Source organism: Agelaius phoeniceus, chromosome 4 (assembly GCF_051311805.1).
Source record: "Agelaius phoeniceus isolate bAgePho1 chromosome 4, bAgePho1.hap1, whole genome shotgun sequence".
Taxonomy (NCBI): Eukaryota; Metazoa; Chordata; class Aves; order Passeriformes; family Icteridae; genus Agelaius; species Agelaius phoeniceus.
The window spans coordinates 67,880,101-67,902,846 of record NC_135268.1 but is presented as its reverse complement, the minus strand read 5'-3'; the positions used below and the strand labels follow the sequence as shown (position 1 = coordinate 67,902,846).

The 22,746-nt window shown below is 40.8% G+C and overlaps 1 protein-coding gene across 13 annotated transcripts in view; it reads right to left on the bottom strand.

Annotated features, from left to right (window-relative positions):
* Positions 1–8,005: 8,005 nt before the first annotated feature.
* The window catches only part of CTBP1 (C-terminal binding protein 1), a 182,341-nt gene continuing 167,600 nt past the window's right edge, over positions 8,006–22,746 (bottom strand). For 11 of the 13 annotated variants that reach the window (XM_077177829.1, XM_077177836.1, XM_077177834.1 and 8 more), the window contains 4 exons: positions 21,203–21,333; positions 18,980–19,107; positions 15,657–15,774; positions 8,006–9,477 (listed from right to left, as the gene is read on the bottom strand). In XM_077177829.1, coding sequence (XP_077033944.1) covers positions 9,291–9,477; positions 15,657–15,774; positions 18,980–19,107; positions 21,203–21,333 — 564 coding nt within the window. In that variant the 3' untranslated portion in view covers positions 8,006–9,290. The remainder of the gene's footprint in view (positions 9,478–15,656; positions 15,775–18,979; positions 19,108–21,202; positions 21,334–22,746) is intronic. The other 2 variants (XM_077177831.1, XM_077177832.1) reach the window with 2 other exon arrangements.

Sequence of the window (22,746 nt, the reverse complement as noted above, 5' to 3'; positions counted from 1 at the left end):
CTTAAAATATCAGCACTAAGATTCTGAAGGCAAGTACTCAGAAATTAGCAAATCCAAACCTGTGATATTTTGAGAACATCAAGGTGGCCACGTGAACATTATGATGCTGAAGTGACCAGCACCATGCTGCACTTTCCATAGCACTGCACAGAGCCTTCCATCAGAAATCCAGTAAATCCAGTAGCCTTCCATCAGAAAACCAATGCTCCATTAATAAATGACTGGTCAAAAATCTGTGTCACATCTACTGCTTTTTTCTAGACTCAATCTATTGGCATTATTATTGTGCCTAATTTTAACACTTAGACTTTAATGTCCAGTCTGCCAGCGACACAGAGAGAGAAAATAAATCAAACACTGCCCATGTTTCTCAGAGTTCCAGACCAGGAGATTCCCACCACATTCCAAAACACAGTACATCAGATCATCATTTTGGGGCTTGCCTTTCCAAGCAAAACCAAGGAAGAGGCAGCGAGGATGCCCCTGAAGGCATTGAGGGGATGAATTCCATGTCCCAGCAGCTCTGAAGAACAGGTACCACCCCCCAAATCCAGGTAGGCTCAGCAGGGCAGAGAGGGGCATGGCTGCCAGGATATTGCCAGGGAATTGGACAACAGGGCTAGGAGAGGCTTGGGTGTGTGTGAGATGTCTGAAAGGAGCCAGCCAAAAGCGCTGCTGTCATCACAGACAGGGAACTGGAAACTTCCCTGCGAGGGCCCCTGGAAGCTGTTGAGAAAACAAAAAAAACCCTCCAGACTCTGATGGAAGTCTGTAACTTGAGACATCTCCAGTAGGCAAAAGCACAAGGGTGTATTCCACAGAGGACAAAATCTCAGAGAGGCAGGATAACAAACAGCATAATCCATGCCCCAGCTTTGGAAAATGCCAAGGGTGTCTGTGTTTCTCCTCTGATTTTCTTTGTTTCATTTTCCCCCCATATTTGTGCCTCTAAAACATTTGGCGAATGAATTATCCAATATTCATTTATTTGTTTATAAATAAAAGAAATCATTTACAGGACTCTTTTCCTGAACAGATCCCATCTGTAATTTAAGAAGGGAAATGACACCTGATTTGTGATTACCAGGGAAGCCAGTACAGCTTTTAAACCGCAAATTCTGTGAATTTAACAGTCCCACCAGGTTGGCTAATACCTTATCCTCTTCAAACTCTGGGGCACGACGGCAGAATCTGTTGCCAAACTCGAATGACCAACCCGCAAATAAGAACAGGAGCATTTACAGACTTTCGAAGGGAAGATGCTCCATGCACAGCATCTAAACACGCCAAAATACCTTATAAAAAATAACATTGATGGAGGCGGCTTAGGGCAGCGGCGGGGAAAGCCCAGCCCGCTTTTCCCGGGGGTTCCCCACGTCCTCTCCATGCACAAAGTGCATTTTGCCACCTAGTGGATACCGCGGAGGGACCTCCGGCTCCTGCGCCTTTGTCACCATTGGCGGGATGGAAACGGCAGAAAGGGACAGCAGAAGATTAAAAAAATAAAGCATATATGACAGGCACAAGCCAGATCTCCCGGAGGTGTGAAGCTTAGCCGAGGAATCAGGAGGAAACTCGTGTGCTGCAGCCCGGGGCTGCGGAGGCAGGACGCAATCCTGGCGAGCGCGGAGGAATTCCAAGAAGGGAATTTGGGAAAGCAGCAGCTCGGCTCTGCCCTCGCTCCTGCTGTAAAATGCAGGGCTTGGCACGGGACACTGGAGCTGAGATCATCCCTGACTGCGCCAAGGGTTTGGGTTGGTACCGCAGCAGCCGCCCCTGCACCAGCCCAGGGCTGCCGGTGGGGAGGGAAGGAAGGACGGACACCGATCCCATCGCCTTCTTCTCCTGGATTTCCACGTTTTTAACTTGCTGAGAAGGTCAGGCAGCAATTTCTGTCCCCTGAGATGTTTTGCTACAGCAGATACTGCAATTCTGAAAGTCCCTGGAATGATCACACTGAAAAAGCATTAAAAACCCCCCAAGATATCACAAACAAAACTTTCTACACAGGAATCTCCATCCCCAAAGGGGTTTCAGAGGCCGATGGAGCTGAGCCTGAGCAGCTGTTTAGGAGGGCTTCCAACATCTGGAGTTTGAAACCTCATAACAATAGATTTTGGGGGTGAATTATCAGATGTGGATTATCAAAGCAGTTTTTCAAAAATAGGTCTGCAGGTTGGAGAAGTTTCATCCTTCTGTGTCCTTTGGGGAGAGATTTGATGGGGCTACATGTATCTGGAGAGACCAGGGATAAGGAGCAGCACACAGAGGCACCTCTTCTGGATGACATTTTATTTCTGCTCTGTGTATCTCCTAAGTAGCAAATCCACTTTGAAACTAGAAAATTAAAGAATTACAACGAGAGGTTTGCTCTGGACACACTCAGATCTGCAGAGACTCTCCCTGGTTTGCTCCACTGTAATCTCAAGCACTTAACTGGAAAAACTCCATACATGAGGAGCTATTCCTCTTAAGATTTCACTTAGGTCACTGAGGACAAGCAGAAGAACGAGCTCAGACAGATGAATCTAGATTTAAGAGCAGCCACCATCTAATGGCTCACCAGCCTTTTTCAAAGGGAAATTGTGGTATCCCCTTAGTTCTGAACTCTGCTGTGTCACACAAACATCACAAACTGCTGGGGCCCCTGCAGCTCCACTGACAATTAATTGCAGATGAAAACTAAAGAGCTTTGGGGATCACTGTGACATCAGAAACCTTATCCTACTCCCAGCACATCTGGATGTAACACATAAAGAGAGTTCTCCAAATGATGAGGTTCAGTCCACACCCCGTGTCACTTGGAAAGGCATTCACTGGAATGATACATTTTGCTCCAGGACACATCTAAAAATCCAAGCGGTTTATGTGCCACAATCCAAGGGGGAACAATTTAATACTGCTCTTTGAACAGAATCAAGACTTCTATTTTTCTGTAAAATAGGATAAGAACATACCCACTAGTTACATGATGCAGAATTTTTTCTTTAAATTTACAGAGGTTGAAAACCTCTGAAATGAGCTCTGAGTCACAGTGGAGGTTTTTCACTCTTACCTGTGCTTCTTGCAATATGAGGGCTGTGTCCTGCACTGAAAATGGCTGGTCTGCAGGAGGAAGAGAAAAAAGAAAAAGAAAACTACAGCTCTTCAGAATATGAATACTTGAAAACCTCGTTTCAGCCATCAGTTTCAAAGGACAGGCACTCCATGCTGGGAATGGGAAGTGATGGTCTTGGAGCTAATTACAAAGTGCTGCGACTTAGGAGACAAAAATCTATCAGCAGAACTTCATACACAATAAACACATTTCACATACACTAGGCCTTGAAAAAATATGAGCAAACAACCAGCAAAATGAATTAAAACTTGTATCAAGAAGAGGCTGGAAATCCCCTGACCCCATTATCACATGGAAACCACTGGTGCTGATAACTGCAAATGTATTACTGGAAAACACCACGAGCAGATTTTCTTTCTGTTGTGGTTTAAGAGCAGTAAAATACAGCATGGACTAAGCTTTACACGAGGGCTTAACCAAAATCCTACTGAACAGCAGCAGGGACTTAAATGGGATTTACTCTGGTGCTTTTAGGTGTGCTGAGGAGGAAGTTTGCTGCTTCCTGAGGTCCCAGGGATGGGGATGGGCTGTGGAGCTGACAGCTGTGTCGGAGGCAACTGGCTTGAGAATGCACCACATTGCATTGGGTGGGACACTTTGAAAATGGCTGGAGGGGTTTGGAAACACAAGTCTGGGATGTCAGCTCCTCAGGAGATTTATTTTTAGATGTTGATTTGCTGCCCTAACTCCTAGAGTTTATCTGGGGAGCCTGCTCTGTAAGCTTTCCCCAAACTAAAAGGTCTCTGTTTACACAGCAGAAATAAATAGCACTGTCACACTGACACACAATTGTCTGCTTCTAATACATCAAAATGTGACACACAACAAAAGGTTATTGTGGCAATTTAAGCTATGATCTTGCTCCACTTCATTGCTTTAAATCTTGAACCTTTGAAACATTTGATTTTGGGGTTCTTCCTAAACTTCCTTACTTTATTTCTTGAGCCAGCAACTCCTTATCCTTTTTAGGCAGCATATGAAAGAAGGGGGAGTAGATGTGTAGTTAAAGACTGTGTAAGTAACAAATATCTTCAAGAGCCTGGCACGCTCAGAGAATTATCTGCATCATCTTGGGCATGTCCCAGATGCCTCTGATCATCCCAAGGACATACTTCAGTCTGTTTATGGTGGCCATGACACCACCATGACCCCCCCAAACAAACAGTGCTGCTCCAAAAAAACACCCCAGCATGGCTCTGAGCAGAAGTGTAAAGGCAAGGGAAAGTGCTGAGATATGAAGAGGTTTGTTTGTTTTTGTGGTACAGAAAATGAAGGAAGGAAACTCCAGATGAGGATCTGCATTAAAAAAAAGAAGAGCAGCTGGGTGATCCCAAACCCCAAACTGGATACAAAAAATTTAATATATGACATGGGTTTAGTGAGGTGGTGTGCAAGGAGGTCAGCCAAGGAGAGCTGAGTCTGTGGCAAGCTGAAACTCACAGATGGAAAGTGGAACTGCCTTCCAGAAAAGGGAAGAATTCTGGGGGTAACATTCCAGGTCTCCCAAAGGCTGGAAAGAGACAAGGAAGGACATGAGGCAGATGTTGAGGAGCTGAAGTGTGAGACCCAATGGAAAGGTCCATTCTGCAAGAGGCAGACACACACAGTGTGCAGATGGTGGATGAAAGGAGCAGGACCACTCAATGTGGAGCTCTGGCTGCTAATGAGGTGCTGTCTGGGCAAAGGACAAAGAAGAGCATTAATTAATTTCCTCGAGCACTTGTGACTTTGAAGGAAAATAGTTTACCAAGGAAATTGGAAAGCTGATGGAGGGAAGAAGAGAACAGCTGAAAGACTGAGATCATAAACTGAAATTTCTTGCAGAAGATAACCATATTGGACTATGGCATTCCAAAGGGCAAAAATACAGAGCCACAAAGAAAGGATAGATAGTGCAATGGAAGCAACTGGAAAAGAAACCAGATGAATAACACAGTTTGTTCCTCCTGGAAGATGTGTCACTGACCTCAACACAAAGGCAAAATGGCTAAAATGTGACATGCTCACTAAATTCAAGCCAGCCTACATGACCTCGTGTTTAACATGAAACAATAACTGGAATTTAGAGGCAGGGAAAGCCAAATTAAATAAAGCCATTTAAAAATTACAGTGACGGCCATCCCTTGTTTAAACAAGCTACAAAAGGAAACAGCAAAAAAACGCCCAGCACTTGACATTTTCACATAAATACTAGAAATATTTCTGAAAGATTTACTGAATTCAAAACGTGCTATCAGGCTTAAGGAAGACTCATATCACATATCACACTGAACAGCTTTACTAGGTGGTCAGACAAATGATCTAATACTACACTCTGCCCTTAAAACTAATTACTTTTTTTTTTTCAATTTACGAAATAGAAAGGTTGGAGCAAACTGAATAAAGGAAATACAGGTGGTGCTGCCTTCTCCTTCAAGCAGAACAACCAACACTATGTATCCACTGAAATGAGAGGAGAAAACCCTTCAGTCTGAAGCAAGGTGCAAGCTGGGAACAGATAGACTGAGCAGTCATGGTCATTTGGAAAGCTAGCCTTAATAACCTGAAGTGGAAACTGGACAAGAAAAAAAGGCATTTTCACAAAAAAACCCCAAAACCCTGTAATAAGGGAAAAGGCCTTGAAGCTTGCTAAAAAGGAAGTTAAAGTGTTTTATCCTGAATGGAAAAAAAGCTCTAGTTGCTGGTTTGGCTGTAATCTTGTACAACATTTAAACAGCATTCTCACATACTGGATTATAAAAAAAAAGTTATATAAAAAACCAAAAGGACCCAAGCACAAAACAAAAACCCCAACCCAAGCTGCAGAGATGTCAGGACTGGGTCCCAGGACCTCCCTGTTGACAGAGAACTTTTCCTAACCCCACTTAAACTGTCATCTACCAGCATTTCTTTAACATTTTTCCTTCCTCCACAGCATTTGTTCCTTATGGCCATTTCCCCAACTCAGCCTTCAGTTTAAGCTGAAAATATCAAGTTACTCAGATTTCCTCTCCTATGAGTCCTGCACACCATCAGTGGATTTGAGAGCCCATCTCTCCTATGACTTCAGCTCCAGCTCAGTCTTTTGAAAATGCCTGACCAAAATTACTCAGCAAACGTAACAGGACCTGTGTAACATCTCTGATCCATTCTCAGACCTACCAAAACCCTGTGCCACATCAATCTGCCACCACCCTGCTCCTTCCCACAGCACCAATCCACCAGTCCTACCCCGAGTCCTTTTTCTGCTAAGTTTTTGTTTGATTTGCCACCACCTGGCTTTGCACCTGCACAGCTGGCACCTTTCTGCAAGTTCTTGGACAGCACCAAATCCTTGTGCAGCCCCAGAGCCTCCTGTCACCCTGCAGCTGCCTGCAGCCTTTGAGCCAGCAGCATTTTTGTCATGTTCAGCCTCATTCTTTGTCAAGATCTGTAATTCAAATAATGCCACCAAAAGCAGCTCATGTTCAAGGCAGGCACATTTATCAAACTCCTCTTTCAGCACTGCCTCAGGTCACCTGTAGCCTCTGCTGCCATCACCTTCTCCACTCTGTATTTTCCCACATAACTGCATCTTCTGCTATCTACACTTATTTAGCACATCCTTCACCAAACGGAGGAAAATCTCATCACTACCCAATAAAAGCAGTCATAAAAGAGAGAAGGTTGCTCTGGCTTAAGTCTTTTGTTTATTACGGGGCACTTTTCCAATCACTCATTTAACCTAAGTTTGGTTTTTCACTACTTTTCAGATTTTCAGACCATAGCCCAAAGTCAGTGTCCATCAGTCTTGCCCCTGCCCAGATGGTTTTTCCTTTCTGAAGCAGGAAACTGGATTACTCTGCTCCACTCAGACAGAGATAACCTCAAACACCAACATAAAAACACTAAACATGCATTTCAGGCTCAAATGCTGAAAAAAATTTTGTGCTTCTGAATTGAGCCCAATAAGTGCACACAGTAAACACCATTTCTAGTTCAATTATCAATGCACTAGGAACAAAATGTACTTACACATGCCATGTCCAAACGATGCAAGGAACACTCCTGGTTTTTCCTTGGGAAATGGGGCTGCAAATGTGGCTGTCAGCAATTCTTGGCAGCCAGATGTTAAATGTTTGTTTTACATATGTTAAAGAAGCAAGTTCAGTCTGACAAAGCAGCATCTTAAAATATAAATTACACAAGAAATATGAAATCCCACTTCAACAGAAGGAGATTGCATTTGGTTTTTTGCAAGTTTTTTGGCCTCAAAGCTCTTAAAAGTGTCATTGCTGGGATAACTTGCAGCTTTAGGGCTGTTTTCTGTTTTGTTTCACAGAGGGAACAGAAACAGTTTTACCATCAAATAAATTATAATAGATGACATTTTTAGCTCTAAATATTCAAGGCAAAAAACTTCCTCTCTTCCATAGATAAAATTTCACTGTATATTGTGCTCCCTGCATTGAGACCCACAAATTTCAGAGTTTTTTGATTTACAGACTCTTACCCTTTCCTGAACTGAGGTGGAGGCTGCTCTGCAGACCTGCAGGAAGGGGGCCAAAACTTTCCAGAGATCCCATAAAACCAGCTCACCAAGTTTAGGTGGATGCTCTGTTCAGACTAATAGTGAAAAGAGACAACAGACCACCAATGAAGGTCATGCCCAGGTTCAGTTTTACCCAACATGGATTTTCCTCCTGAAGCAGCTAAACTTTTGATTTTTTAAAAAATGTTTAGAGATGAAGGACGCCTTACCCAGGAGCACAGGAAAGGTTTGAACAGCATCCAGCTGGAATCTAACCTGCCTGGAACACACTTCTGCCTGTGCTCAAAGAAACAAACTCCTTCAATAAAGCAAACACAATTAGATCTGCTGCAGCCTTCCATCATCAGAGAAACAAATAAAACAATGGACACTTCTGGTGTTGGACTTCGGCAAAAGACATTTATTATTATTATTATTACTGCTGTTGTTGTGTTGCTGTTGTACCTCCTCTGCTCTGCCCACAGTGGTGGCATAAATGCTGTTACCACATTGTAGCTGATGATGCCGGTGTACAAATCAAAATCCATCTTAATTTCAAACTCCATTAGAAACACAGGAAAAAAGATCAACATTTACGAAATGTAAAGGGAAAAATGGTATGGAAAGAATTATTTTTTTTTTATTTTTCAAGCTTCCAAGACAGTATTACAAACAACAGAGAGCAAAGTAAAGCTAGAAATGAAATACTTGACAGCATCTGTTTAAAAATTACAGCTAAGAAACCTAATAAAAGTTGAATAAACAGTTACTAGAAATAAAAATTTTTACACATATGATATTTGTCTGGGATTTTTATTTCTTTAAAATAATTCATACAAATGGTTACAGTCACAAACATGATTTTAACCAAAAATATTGCTAGCCTACCACATTACCAGGAAGGAATCAATGTAGGCAATGAAATGCTGCTACTTTTCAGTAGTCTAGTGCCTTTTCCAGATACCACCAATAATATATACTTTAACTGGTGACAAAAAGCACAATGCTCGTTTATACAAAACCTTTTTGTTTTCCTCAAAATCTCTTTGAAAGGTTGTCTTCATTTTGAAATAAGGGAATTCATGCCAAAATTAGGAGAAACTGTTTTTCTTTTGTTTACTAAATTATTCTAAAAAATAAGACAAGCAGGTAGAAAAAACAATGCACTGTGTGGCGTAGAAAGAAAAATGGGAAAAATTCATTGTCCTGAGAAGTTTGCCAACTGCCTCATTTTTGGGCATGTTTGAAAATATAAAAGAAAGAATTTTTAATCTCAAAACTGGTTTGCTGAATGCCTCCCTTATGTTTTTCCTTGTTGACAGCTAAGCAAACAAACCCTTTTTAATGTTCTAGAAACTGTACACAGACAAGTACATTCATGATATAATTAACTACTAACTTCTCTTGCTTAACAAAGAACCCATAGGACACAGAAACAGTGAATCAGTCCACTGGACAGGGACAAACTACAATTTATACGGAGGAAAAAAATGTTTCCAAATCTTCTTTTTGTCTCCCACCTTTTCCTTTTATACTGTATATTGGACCAGTTTCTAAACCAATAATCGTCTCCTCCTGTAAGTTCATGGTTTTGCCTTTCATCAAAATCCAGGGTTTTGTTTTGTTTTGAGTCGTTTTCCACGCTGTGGCTGAAGTCTCCGATGCTGGGAATGCTGTTGTTGGCTACAATTGGTCGCTCGGGTGGTCTCTATCAGCTTCTGGTTTGACAGTTTGGCCGGGGGAAGGAGCGTGGGGCGGGTGGGCTACGGCAGGGAGCCCGTGCGATAGAGACATGGGGTTGGGGACTATTCCTTCTACTGCTGCAGGTATGCCAGTGGAAGCCACGCTGACCACGCCCGGGGGATACCTGCTGGGAGGAGAAAAGCAAAGCAGACATTGAAACCAGGAGCTGGCTGAGCAGAGAGCCACCTGTGGCTCTACCAGTTGTGGGTTTTTCTGGGTCTGGATTGAAGGCACTGGAGATGGTAGTTCATGTTCACACTCAAGTGTTTGTTATTTCTTATCAGTAAAACAGTCTCAGTGCTGTGAGTTCTGCAGCTTTTCATTAGAAGGCACAAAATGGCCAACAATCTTTTGTTACAAGGGCTTTTAAGGCTAAACTATCCAATTAAGAAAGGACACCCGGATTATTTTTCCTTTTAACCCATAACTGATCCCAAAGAGCCCACAATGCAGACTTTTCTGCCCAATTACAAAATGCCACCCAAACCCATGAAGAAGGAAGAAGCATGAAGGGGAAACCCAGGAAGACACCCTGTGCCCTCCATCTTGCTTCCATCCACAACATACTAAAAATCCCAAAACCTCAATTTCTCCCCAAGTGATTCACCTACACTACTCTCTATAATCTATTTCACACTTTTGTGGATTCCAGTCTATCTTGAAGTCTGGGAAACTTTCTCCATGGATGAGGGTGAAAGTCAGTGCTGCCCTGGGGGTCAGGGCACCCCAGAGCAGACAGAGAAACATTCCTGGTGCTCTGGGTTTCCACACCCACCCTCCTCCTTCTAGAGCTACAGAGATGCTTCTTTTGCTTTCAGACCAGTTAGAGATCTCTCTAACTGCTCTCATCTCCAGGTGAGATGCCACATACAGATGCTGCTAAATAAAGCAAGGGATGCTGTATTTTAACCAAATGAGACATGAAAGTTTGCCAAATTGTTTCTTCAGATTTAATAGCAGGAGTAACAGCACAGCAAAAGAAACCACCTTCAAGTTTTGCTCCTCTCAAAGGATAACCTCAACAAGAAGTAAACCCAGCTAGGTCTGTGCAATATGTTCTCTACAACTTTTCCTTTTTTCCCTCTTTCATTCTCAGGTAGGAATTTTATATTTTCATTGCTGCGGTTTGAAAAAGTATTTATTTACACTATTTTTGCAGTCTTAGCTTCTTGACAGCTCCCCCAAAAAGCCATGACACCCACACAATAATAAGATGACAAACTATTGCACCTGAGTAACCTTTTCAGCAGCAAACTTGCCACTGCACTTGTTTGAAGGAGAACAAGTGCCACTTACACAAGGACAAGTGCTTTAGGCAGACTGCAAGAAAGAGGAATGCAAACACAAAATTTATGGATGGTCTTAAAGTTTTCTTCCTCTAGCTGGACAAACACTGAGGCCTAAATATTTCATGCATTCAACAAAAGAATCACCCTCTGATTCAGCTTGATTTTATGATGGCTCTGATGTTATCAAGCTAAAAAAATCTTGCAAATCTACTGTTCCAATCACAAACTTCAGATGTAATTGATGAACACTGGTACTTCACAGTGCTGTATAGAAACAGCTACACATGGATTTAATAAAAATATGTGGGTGTTTTTAGCCAAATACCTCAATACCTATTTGCAAGTTATGTCACACTGGCCACTTAGCACTGACCCTTTGCCTCCTGTCCTCATCATAAAGTTGCACACTCATCCCTCATTTCCCTCATTCTCCCCTGCTGCACTCTGCCCACCCAAGCATCCTGGTGAGAGCATTATCCATTTGAAAGCCTCAAGACAACAAACCACCACTTACTGCAGCTTTTGCTACCCAGGTATTTACCCAGAACTATGTGGGACAAGAGGCACTTGGTCAAGCTTTTTTCAAGTACATTATTCTGCTGTTGATTTTTTCCCCATCACAGCTCAATGCACCTGGGAATTTCACCCCATTTCTGCATCTTTTCCATGGTAATATGTGTTCATGCTGCTCATCCCAAGTTCCCTCAAACTGGCAGAAAATTAGTGCAGAACTTAGGCAAGACACAGGAGAAAAAAGCTGGATGCAAGCACTCTGAGTTGTTTTCTTGCTCCCACCACAGAAACATCATGGGAACCACTTTTGGAAACACAGAGCCAGAGGGGTTTAGCAGCACTGACATGGCACAGGGACAACAGGGACACCACACACTGCTCTGGTCATCCTGGCAAAGACTCCTACACACCCCAGCACTGACTACAATCTGAGCTGGGTAACGAGGCTGTGACTGATCACACCACCTGCAGGCCAGATAACTTTGCTCCCAACTGTACATATATTTACAGGGCTTCCTATGCTAATTCCCTCTCCACAGAGGTTCCTTGGAATTAATTTGCAGTTGCTAATGGAATTAGTTGCTTGTTTCAGTAACTCCATTTGAATCTTATTAATCAAATTTGCTTCAGTGCCTATGAAAACTGTCAGACAGTATTGTTTTACCTAAATTTAATTTTGAAACAGCTTTTCTGTTATTCTAGGTGCTTTGCAAGACACACAACATGACACAAATTTCCATTTAAAAGTCCAACACTGCAGCTGTTCATCTCTACTTTCTAACAACATATTCCCTCAGTATCAACAGACCAAAGCTGGAAAAAAGTCAAGGAGAGAGCAACTTCTGCAACTGTGTTTTCCTCAGGAAGAAAAGCCAGAGCCTCCCCTTGTGAAAATGGACAGTGCTGGATCAGGAGCACTAAGAGTTACCTTATGAGCACATTAAACATTTCAAACTGCACATCTGTAATTCTACTCTGACACAAATATTCTTTATGAATATAAGGACATTCCCATGGACACCAAGTCATAATCACCAGGATCCTACCTGCCAGCACCTCACCCCAGGTACAGGTTTCCTACAGACTTTTAGCAACATCCAGAGGCCCTATAATTGTTTTTCTTGTCCTAAAGCCACACAGTGGCAGCAGCCAATATGCAGATACCATCCTGTTCCATAGAAACTGCACTGTACTTGACAACTCCTAACCCTGCTTTGCAATCCTCTTTAGGAAATTTTTGGCCCTTTTTAATCATCAGTGTTGCTCAAATCCTGTCTCTGAAAGGGCACATAAATTCCAGCCTCTATCCATGAGCATATGTATTCTATATAACTTTCCCTTTTTCTGCTGTTTATTGCTTTTCCAGTATTTCCATTTTTTCTATTCTTAACCAGCAAATACATCCTCTCCAGCACTTCATGAAGTTCCCCCTTCATGTTCCTCCTCTGGCAGCAGTGAGTTGAAATGATTTCCAAGTAGTATGTCCACTGAACTAAATTTTTGTGATAGCAGAAGTGAGCAATCAGTTACACCTCTCAATTAATTCATTCTCTTCCATCCCCTTCCCCTATGTAGTCTTAATTTAGGAGAAAAAACACACTAGCCCTCTTAATTACAACAGATGGGCAACTTCAATTTCTACTTTACTCTCATCTATCTTTTAAACTGCAGAAGCACCTTGAATTCACTATAGCCAGCTCTGTTAAAGTAACTGAGTCTGTCCTAGAAGAGTTGCAATTTTTAAGTGCACTCTGTTATCATGCACTGAATCTGAAAATCACCAGTGAAGCACCTCAACATGAAATAACTCCTGAATTACCCACATCCAGCCATGCTCATCCATGTAGTTAGTTATTCACAGAATAACTTCAGTACTGAGGTATTCACAGAATCATGGAATGGTTTGTGATGAAAGGGACCTTAAAGACCAGCTTGTTCCAACTGCCTGCCATGGGCAGGGACACCCTCCAATGGACCAGGCTGCTCAGAGCCATATCCAGCCTTATCCTCCACCTGTTGGGAGGCAGGAAGATGTGTGGAAATGTCTATAAATGGTACAACCACTGTTCCTGACAGTTGAATTTCTCTGTGCCTAAGACCTGTCTGCTCTGACACAGGAAGTGGCAGGGGGTTATTTCACAGCTCAGTAACAAATACACAGTGATAACACAAGATCAGGGTATGTTATGCTGCTTCACCAAGACCACTACAATAATTTCTTCTCAGGAGTATTGTTGATCTTTACTCATGGGATAGGTCCTGTTTGCATGACCTTTAGTGTTGATAGAGTGTCTTATATTTCACACAGTAAATGGTTTTGTTTTCCCCAGAATGTGATGATATTCAGATGATCTAGATTACAATCTGCTGACTAATGCTCAGTGTTCTTAGCTTGTGATAATATCTGATAATTTGAGATTTCTGTCCTACATCAAAATACAAGTGAATTATATACCCAAAATAAAACAGCCAGAAGAGATATCTGCATTTTTTAACATATCAATTATTATCCTAGGTCTTATCTTCCAATGCAATTACATGAGTATGATACAGTTATTAGCACATCTGAAACATTGTAGTGTCTGTGAAAGACTCCAGAACACACTTAGCTCAACATCATCTTGGATTGCAAGGAAAAGATGAAAAAACTTGGTTTGAACAATCAGTTCAAATGCTGTACTTAATCCAGGTAGGAATTAAGCACCAGCAAACACTGAAATCAATTTCTTCATAAAACCTGGGCTTCAAGTGATGCATATTTTACACTTCACACAGTAGTAACTGCCTTTATCCACATTCAAACACTATTCTATTACCCCTCCAAAAAGCTTTTAACATTTATTGTATAACTATTAACTCCTGCCACAAAATTCCTAAAATTACTTTTATTTTGCATTTGAAAATAATGGAATCGGAATTTTACAATAGATTTTCTTTATCAAAAAAATTGACTGAAACAATGTCTTAAAAAGCCACTCAGTTCTGTGTTTATCCTGCTTAAATTGAATACATATGGTCTTTACCTTGTAAATCATTAACTCCCTCAAACATTCCCAAGTTAAAATTAATTTCCTAAGCAGGCTGCAAAGCCTGCTTCTGCTGGACTTGTGACCCCCAAAATGAGAACAAAAAGCTGCATTTTATTTGGGCATGAACCCCTGTTCTTAACTGCCATGACAGGGTTGGAGTTATTACCTCCTGTCCAGCAACACCTGCCTTTAAGCCCCAATTACATTCAGCCATGTCCTCACTACTCCAAAATGAAGTCCATGAAACCAGATGCTGTGTGGAGGAGAACATGTGTGCTTGAGCTTCTCATTTAAGCAAATAAAAACACCCTTCTTAGATATTTAGGGCTATGGGCATACTGCCAGAAATAAACATCAAGTGATGTGATCACCAAATCCAAGTCATTCTTTTCCCTTGCTGCACTTATGGCTCCTGATGTGACACAGGGTGGTCACACTCATCCCTGACATCCCCTCCATCCCTTTCTGATGAGATTGTTCCAAGTCACTGGGACAGGATAACAAAATTAGGAATCCCCCCTCTACTAAAAGTATGGGGAGTCCTCCTAAACAATAACAAAGGTAAAGTAGATGCCTGAGGAAGGACAGTGGAAAGATGAGGATTAGGATAATGAGCTATGACAAAATAGTGAGAGGACTGCACTGCTCCTTTCCTCAAGGCATTGAGGGAATCTGGCAGTTGGAGCTTTCTGCCACTTTCATCCTACTTATGTGTAAATATCATACTGGAAAATACAAAAACTGCAGGTGTTTTTCATAAATAAAAGTTGTCTGAAGCTGGCTACTAGGAAGAGTCTGCTGCTAGAATAGCTGCTAGGGGTAAAGGGAGAGAGAATGACTCTGGAGCAAACAAAGTAACTAAGGAATGTGCATATTAGATGTAAAAAATTGCCCCTTTCTATTAATTATTAAGACCTGCTTTCACAGTTGACTGAGAATACATAGATCAAGTCTCTCAAATGCTGCTGCTTAAAAATTAAACATATAATTTAGAAAAAGCTATTTTAAACATATTTTCATAATCACCACAGGCTGTTGCACTGTTTTCAATACTGAGTTACTTGTTCTCTCTTGTGTCTGGAGGCCACAAAACACTGCAAGTTTATCAGTGACAGTCTTTCTGTAACCTACAGCTGCAGCATTACCTTCAGCAAAAAACCACAACACTTCCACTGCAACACTGGAGAAGACCAGAATTGTTTTACTTGAACATACAAACAAATGCATATTGCTCATATACTGACCAAAAAAATACTGTAAGAGGATTTATAGTCAGACACAGCATGACTGATATCAACTAGCAAAACGAGATTATTCTTCTGCACACAACAATTACAAAACAAATATAGCTGGTGTGTCATGCAAAAGCACTCCTATTAATGATGTTCAATCATTAATAGGAAAGTCTTTTATCTATTCTTGAATACCTACACTGAATTATGGAGGTGTTTCTTCTACCTCTTCAGCACACTTACCTGTATGCAGCACCATTAAGCTCTGGATGAACAACTCCAGGGTCCATACTGGCCCAATGTGTAGCTGCAGTCAAGTGATCTTTGTTAACACAGTTTTTCAGACTGTCTGGAATACGACCTAAGATGAAGCAAGAAAGAGGAAATAAAAATGTATTAAAATTGTGTGCCTTATACTCTTAGTATGTCTATGTTAAAAATACTTACAAATATTTGTGTATTTAAATCAATACATAAAATGGCACTAAGAGCTTGTTTCTGATCATTGCTGTAGCCTTTTGCCTGGGACTTAGGCAATAATGGCTGAAATGCTCTGCTTAATTTTGATTTTCCTGTCTCTCTTTATCTATTGCATACAGGGTCTCAGGAGAACCAAAATCAGTAAGAGTTATCTTTCCAAGAAGCTGTAATTTGGATATAAAGCAGAGCCACCAATCAAATTCAGTAATCTAGCTCCCTGCTTTCTATCCTTAACATCACTTTCCTCCTTTTCCTTCCATCTGTAACAGCAACTAAAAACACTTAATGAAAAATATAGAATTCTGAATGGAATTGTGTCATAAACCTGAATATGACCAACACTTATTCCCTGTCCTCCTGAACTTTCCCTTCTTTACCTAAATTGCTCTTCACTTTTATTTACTGCAATGCATTAATCCTCAGCCATGCCTTTCATTCCTACATAAAATGAAAATACACCAGAATTTCCTTTCTTCACTTCTTCAAAACCCTTCCTTAACCTCTGAAGTACAACTGAAGCTTTAAGACTGGAAAATCTGTCAACCTGAATCCTCAATTCAGCACTGGACAAACCTGTGACTGTCTTCAGCCCCACTACAAATGGCATGAGCAGATCCAACACAGATTTTTTTCATAGCAATAGTAAAGTTTCCACCTATTTTAAATGGAGAGACATCAATTGGAGCATGTGTTTTTTCTGACATCTGTTTTACTGTGTCTTCACTGAAGTTCAATCTTACAGTGCATTTGCACAGAGGGGCAGAAAGAGGTAATTTTGAGTCCACCCCTGCCACTGCTGGCAATGGTACTCCAGAAACCCTTTCAAAAACTGACCATGCTCCATCAGTAAAGAACTCAGCCTTCTGTCTCCAGCTCCTACTGGAAATCTGATTAAGGACTTCACTATCTCTGCCTGCTCTATCTACCCACCAGCCTGGCCACAATGGGGCTGTAAAAAAGCCTTTTCACAGAACTGCTTTTTGTGGAATGGATACCATCAAATAGGGTTACTCCATGACTTCAGCTGATGTCCCTGAACCTGTCACGTCTCCTGTGCACAACCTGAAAGGGCTTTTAGCTCAGGACTGAACAAAGTGAGCTACATGCCCCATTACAGGTGAACCACCTAGAAATCATCTTCAAAATGTAGCTGTAATATACATCCATCTAAACTTCTGCCAGAACTGTCCACAAATTTAAACAGTATCTTTCTTCTAATCCTGTCTTCCTCTTTGCCCACCTCACTCTTCATTTTGCTAACCTCTGTAGGCATGTTCTACTAGTCTCCTCTCAAAACCTAGTAGTATTTTTTTTTATTTTAAACTTCTAATGATCTTTTCACTTGCCATGCTTGCCTATCTCTTATATCCATTCCAGTGGTCCTCCTTCTTCATACTTGGAATGCTTTCGAGTTTAAAAATATATTTCATGGTATTTAATCTCTTGCTGATTATTTCTGTTTTACACATCACAACATCACTGACTTTTAAGCAACAGCAGAAACACTTAACATTTTTATTGTCAGATGGTAGTCACAGCCTTCATTCCTACACTTCACACCTTTTTCCAATTATTCTCCCTCTCTGCGCCCTCTCTTTGTGCTCCCCTATGGATTTCATATATCCAGCTTTATCCCACATTTCCTGTATCTTTCCTACATTTGTTTCACTGCAATTCAATGTCATTCTCACCTCCTTAATGCTGGTCTCAGTTTGATCTTACTAAAAACCATATGCAAACACTGAAGTGCTGACAGCTTCGATACAAATCAATGATCCAGATTGCTGAGAGCACCATCACACACTTGAAGGAACTGTGGGTCTGCCTTCCTAGGGACATATGCTTGGGCTACTGCACAAATTTAACATAAAACTAGCTCTGGATAGCTGGCTCTTCTTTACTTTCAGACAATAGCCTAATTAATGCTGATTTGCACATCAGTCCTCCCTCATGCAGGTATCAGATGCTGGTTTGTGCAATCTCTCCCAGAGCTATCTGGGAGCAGGCAACAGTTACTGAACACCCTGACAAACAAACAAATGTACCACTGGAGTTCTGGAGTACAGCCACAAGCACCAATTCCAGGAAAAGGATGGTCAGGCTCCTCAGGTCACCTCTAAAACAGAGTGGAATCATCCAGTAAAGGACAATTCAGCTCAGGAGTTTAAGAGGTGTCTTTAATTAGCATCCAGAAGAGAATCTTCTTTCTGCACAGGCTATAAATGAAACTAAATTGCCTGGCCTCTCTAGGCACAAGGCAGAGGGAAGGCTACTGCCAGTGCTTTTTGTGTAACAGAGCAATGTGTTGGCACTGAACTACTCTCAAGGTGACACAGATGGCCCTGCATGTCTGCAGAGCATTCAGACACTATTGCCAAGGGGGACACAGCAAAGTCCAACTAAAGGGAAAACATTAGTGCTTAATGAATCATTTTCCAGTATGAAAATCCTTCCTTTTATTTTAGGCTACAAGGGATTCAAACCCATGCCAAATGGCTCAGTCCTCTCATTTTATTTATTAGCAGTGCATGTTTGAGACGTAGCTGTTTTCTCTTATGTGAGCAGTTTACAATTACATGGCAGTTATATAACAAAGACACTCTGCCCTTTAAAATGCCAGACTTCTTTAGCAAGGCTTTAAAGAGGGGAGCATCTAAAATAGAACCTCCCAACAAAATACTGAAAACTTTACATAGAGAACTGCTCATGACAAGTATAAAGGAGATTCTAGGAAAAGCTAAGGAAGATACCAGCAATACCAGGAGGACTTGCAAATCCATCAATGGGTAATAGTTATATGCAACAAAGAAAAAAGCAGATGACTTCTCACATATAAATACATTTGCTTTACATGAAAAAATTCTGCAATACCTGCCTTGCCTTTGTAATTGCAAAGGACCTCCAAAATTACTTGTTCCAATTCTGAGAACAGACTTAGTGAGCATTTGCTGATTCCTGAGTTCCACTTATTAGAAACAAAACCCAAGGCTGCTGCTTTTAGGCATCTTTCAAGCCTGGAGAAATAGGTTTCTTAACAAGAACTACAGGCTGAAGGAGCTAACAAGAACAGCAATGTGAGTCAGTACCTGTGATCGCCCTCCGGATCTCTCGTGCTGCTTCCTCCCGCATCTCAATGGAGGCTTGTTCACTGTACCAGGCTGCATGTGGGGTACAGATCAGGTTTGGTGCATCCTTCAAGGGGCCCTGACTAAAGCTAAATGAAAATTTAAAACAAGATCAAATGACAAAAAAATATTGGGGGGGCAAGGGGAAAAGCAAGGTGGGCAATCCAGATGGATTTGTACATACACAGATTAATTTCTACAACACAAAAGAATTGCATTTCCATTCCTTATTGAGTTTGTTTTTAATTCTGTTAATTTAATGTACTATTTAGGGTATAAATAAGCAACAATCACTTTTTATAGACTCAAAGGGTGGAACTTAAGTATAGCAGCAACATTAGCTTCTGTCCAATGCACTTACTGTAACTACAGTCACTGCCACTCCAGTTCTGGGGCAGAAATGCATAAAGGAAAACCCAAATTAATTTAGGATGTCATTCCATTTGTCTAGGTCATCACAATTTTACTTCTATTGCATTAACTAACAAAGCTCTTCTCTTTCTGTCAGTATGACATCTAATCATTGAAAGAAAAAAATCTTACAATTATTTCCAAATCAGAAGTGTGTTCATCAGTAGCCTCAATGCCTTTTGGATAATTCAGGGTTTTTTCTTTTATTTTTAACTATCTATTTTTTCCCATTTCTTTATAGAAACTCCACAAAAAGAAGGAAATTTACAATTGTTTTTTAGGGAAAGCAATGAATCTGTGTAAAAGTGTTATCACAGATACAAAGTAGAGAAACTGAAAATAATGGAAACTTGCTCCTCCTACTCATTTCCAGTTTTAATAATCTTGCAGTCAACTGTAACAGGAGAGCAAATATTTTAAGACAAAAGCGTGCTTTCAAGGTTGGTCATAACTCATAAAATGATAGATTTCATCTGCAGTTCAATAAACATCAAAATATCTGGCAAAACTCTTGAATAAAGAGAGCATGCTGCAATCAGATAGACATGCAGCACTGAAGCCAAAGGAAACTGTGGCTGTAATCCTGCAGCTGAATCTCTGCACATGGCATCTCCATGCAGGAAATGGGGCTTCCCAGAGGTGTAGTGGGCTGCTTGTGCAGATCCCAGACAGCAACTGGGAAAAATGTATGGAGCTGCAAGTCCCCTGAGCTGCTCCACTCTGGCTTTGCACAGCACTACTGCATTGCAATGACTGCCTTTAGGAGTAAATGAATCCAGGGTATGCATAAATAAAATTAACTATTTGTGATGTGGCATCATGCCTCAGCAGATATAAAAATTCTAACTAAAACGATAGTATTCTATTTTTTCAAAGTTTTTATTTTGCCCTCAAACTGGAATGAGAGATACTGTCCTCTCTCCAGTCTTTGCAACCTACCCTGAATCTGTTCTTCTTCAAAAACTTATGTGGATTGTTCCAGTTAAAAATAACAATTTTCCCTGCCCAGCCTGAAAAAGTCTTGTCACATGCAAGGACCAAGCCACAGCAGTCTGTTCTCAAGCCTCAAGGACATATGAAATAGGCTCATTTTGATGAGGAGTGCTGATATCTCAATGCCAATGCCACTGAGTGGTGCATTACTGCCTGAAACTCTGGACTTAGTAATTCAAAAACTCAGGCTTGTGCTACCAGCCCTGCTACTGACAGCAGAGTTACTAGTCCCCTTATAAAGGGTAAAACAAAATAAAACCTGCACTCTGACAGCCTTCCTGAACCTTTTTTTGCAACCTCTCACACACTTATGGCTTTCCTGCAGAGGCAATCTGGACAAATATATTTTCCTTCAGAAAGGTGTCATAAAGCACTTCTCACACCACATCTCAACTCTTTGCCTTTGAAGGACCCTGTTCAGGCATCATTTGCCTCCAGAGCTGCATCAGTGGCAAAGGTGCACTCTCCTCAAAGCCATGGCCAGGATTTGAACTCAGGTTCCTGATATTTCTATTAAATAAACCCACTGGTTTTGTTTTATTTTTCTTTTTAAGGAATTAAATCTTGGATGTCACTTTTTTCACCTCTAACCACATACACAAACTCCATCTACATTTGCATTAGTCCAGTGCTGCACAGATTCATGCTGCTTTGCTAAGGAATATTTAGCTACCAAATGAACAGAAAACTCAATTTACTTGTTGCTGTTTATCGTATCATGCACTAAGACTTAAAAATAAGAAAGTGAACAAAATAAAAAGAAAAGAAAAGGAAAAGCACCTGAATGGTTCTGACTCATGTACATCTAAGGCTGCCCCTCGTATCCTTCCTTCCTTCAGGGCCTGTGCAAGTGCTTTTTCGTCTACTAACCCACCTCGAGCTGTGTTGACCAGGAAAGCCCCTTGTCTCATCTAGGGAAAGTTAAAAACAAGAATGATGAAATAAAAATAAATGAAATAAAATCGTTGTGGCATTATTTTTTTACTCAAAAGAAGCATCCATTACAACAAAGGCTATTCAGCTGGTTTAAACTGTAACAGTTGTCTTCCCTTTCCATTGGAAAGTACCATCAAATGTGATGCTTCCAACATAAAATGCTATTTCACAGCACTTAATAACCTTTTGTTTCTTGTAAGTAGTGTCTTTTAATAGAAGCCTTGTTTCAGATATTGTGCAGTAACATGATCAAAAGATACAACTGTGCATATGAAAGTGACAGATCATTTTATGCCTTTTTATTTCACTGTGAAATTGCATGAGACAGAAACTACAGCGCATTCTTAAACAAATTCATATTTTGTGGCTTTCAACTTTCACACAAATAAAAGCCTACATGAATTTTTCAGAAAAATCAATCCTTTTGGATTTTCAAACACTTTTCCCTTTAGTTGCCAAAACACAGTAGATGTATGCATTATTTATTTTTGTTACTTCAGCTTCCTCCTCCCCTGTGAGACTTTTCAAATAAAGGTCTAAAGAATCCTTCTATTATTCAATTAAAAGGCATGAAAATGAATTTGGTTGAGAACGCCGTGTGCCCAGGAGAGAAGCTGTGCTGTGCATTGTGCAGATTAGCATTGCAGATGACACTACCATCAGTATGGGGAGAACTACAACAATTTACACCATAATACATCCACAACTTGAAAACAAAGTGGCAGTTTAAATAAGAGAAATGGTACTGAAATAAACATAAATTACAACATCCTGCTTCCAGCCACCCTGGTATTTCATCTTTGACAGATGTCTCCAACACCTCTGTGCATGAAGGAAAGCACATGAAGGGCAGAAACCATGGTGAAGATGAAAAATGAAAATCTCATTTTGTACTGACTCCATCTCTCAACATAAAAATAAGCAAACCCCAGCATTCTGACACCAACTCAACTTCATGAAACCTACACATCAAACTAAACCTTAGGTAAAAATGAATCCTTACACTCAAATACTGACTCAAAATGCCAAATTCATCAACAACAAGGTCTGAATAAGTCAGTTTTGGTTGGTTTTTTTTAATGAGGTCATACAGAATATTAATATGCACATGCTTGCAGTGTTTTATAAAGAAAAAACCCACCATATTTTACTGGCCAACTCTCTGGGTTTAATGTGGCCCTGCCTCTCTCCATTTACAGACTCCTGGGCCTACAGGAGATCCATCCACACAGCAAAACCAAACTCCACTTACAGGAGCAGAACAAAAGGATGCTTCTCTCAGCTTTATGTAATTAATTTGGGAATCAGAACAGCAAAGAAACTGGGGGAGGATCTTAAGCTGGTCTGGTAACAAGAGATTCCTTATGGGAACAGTCACTGCACCTCCA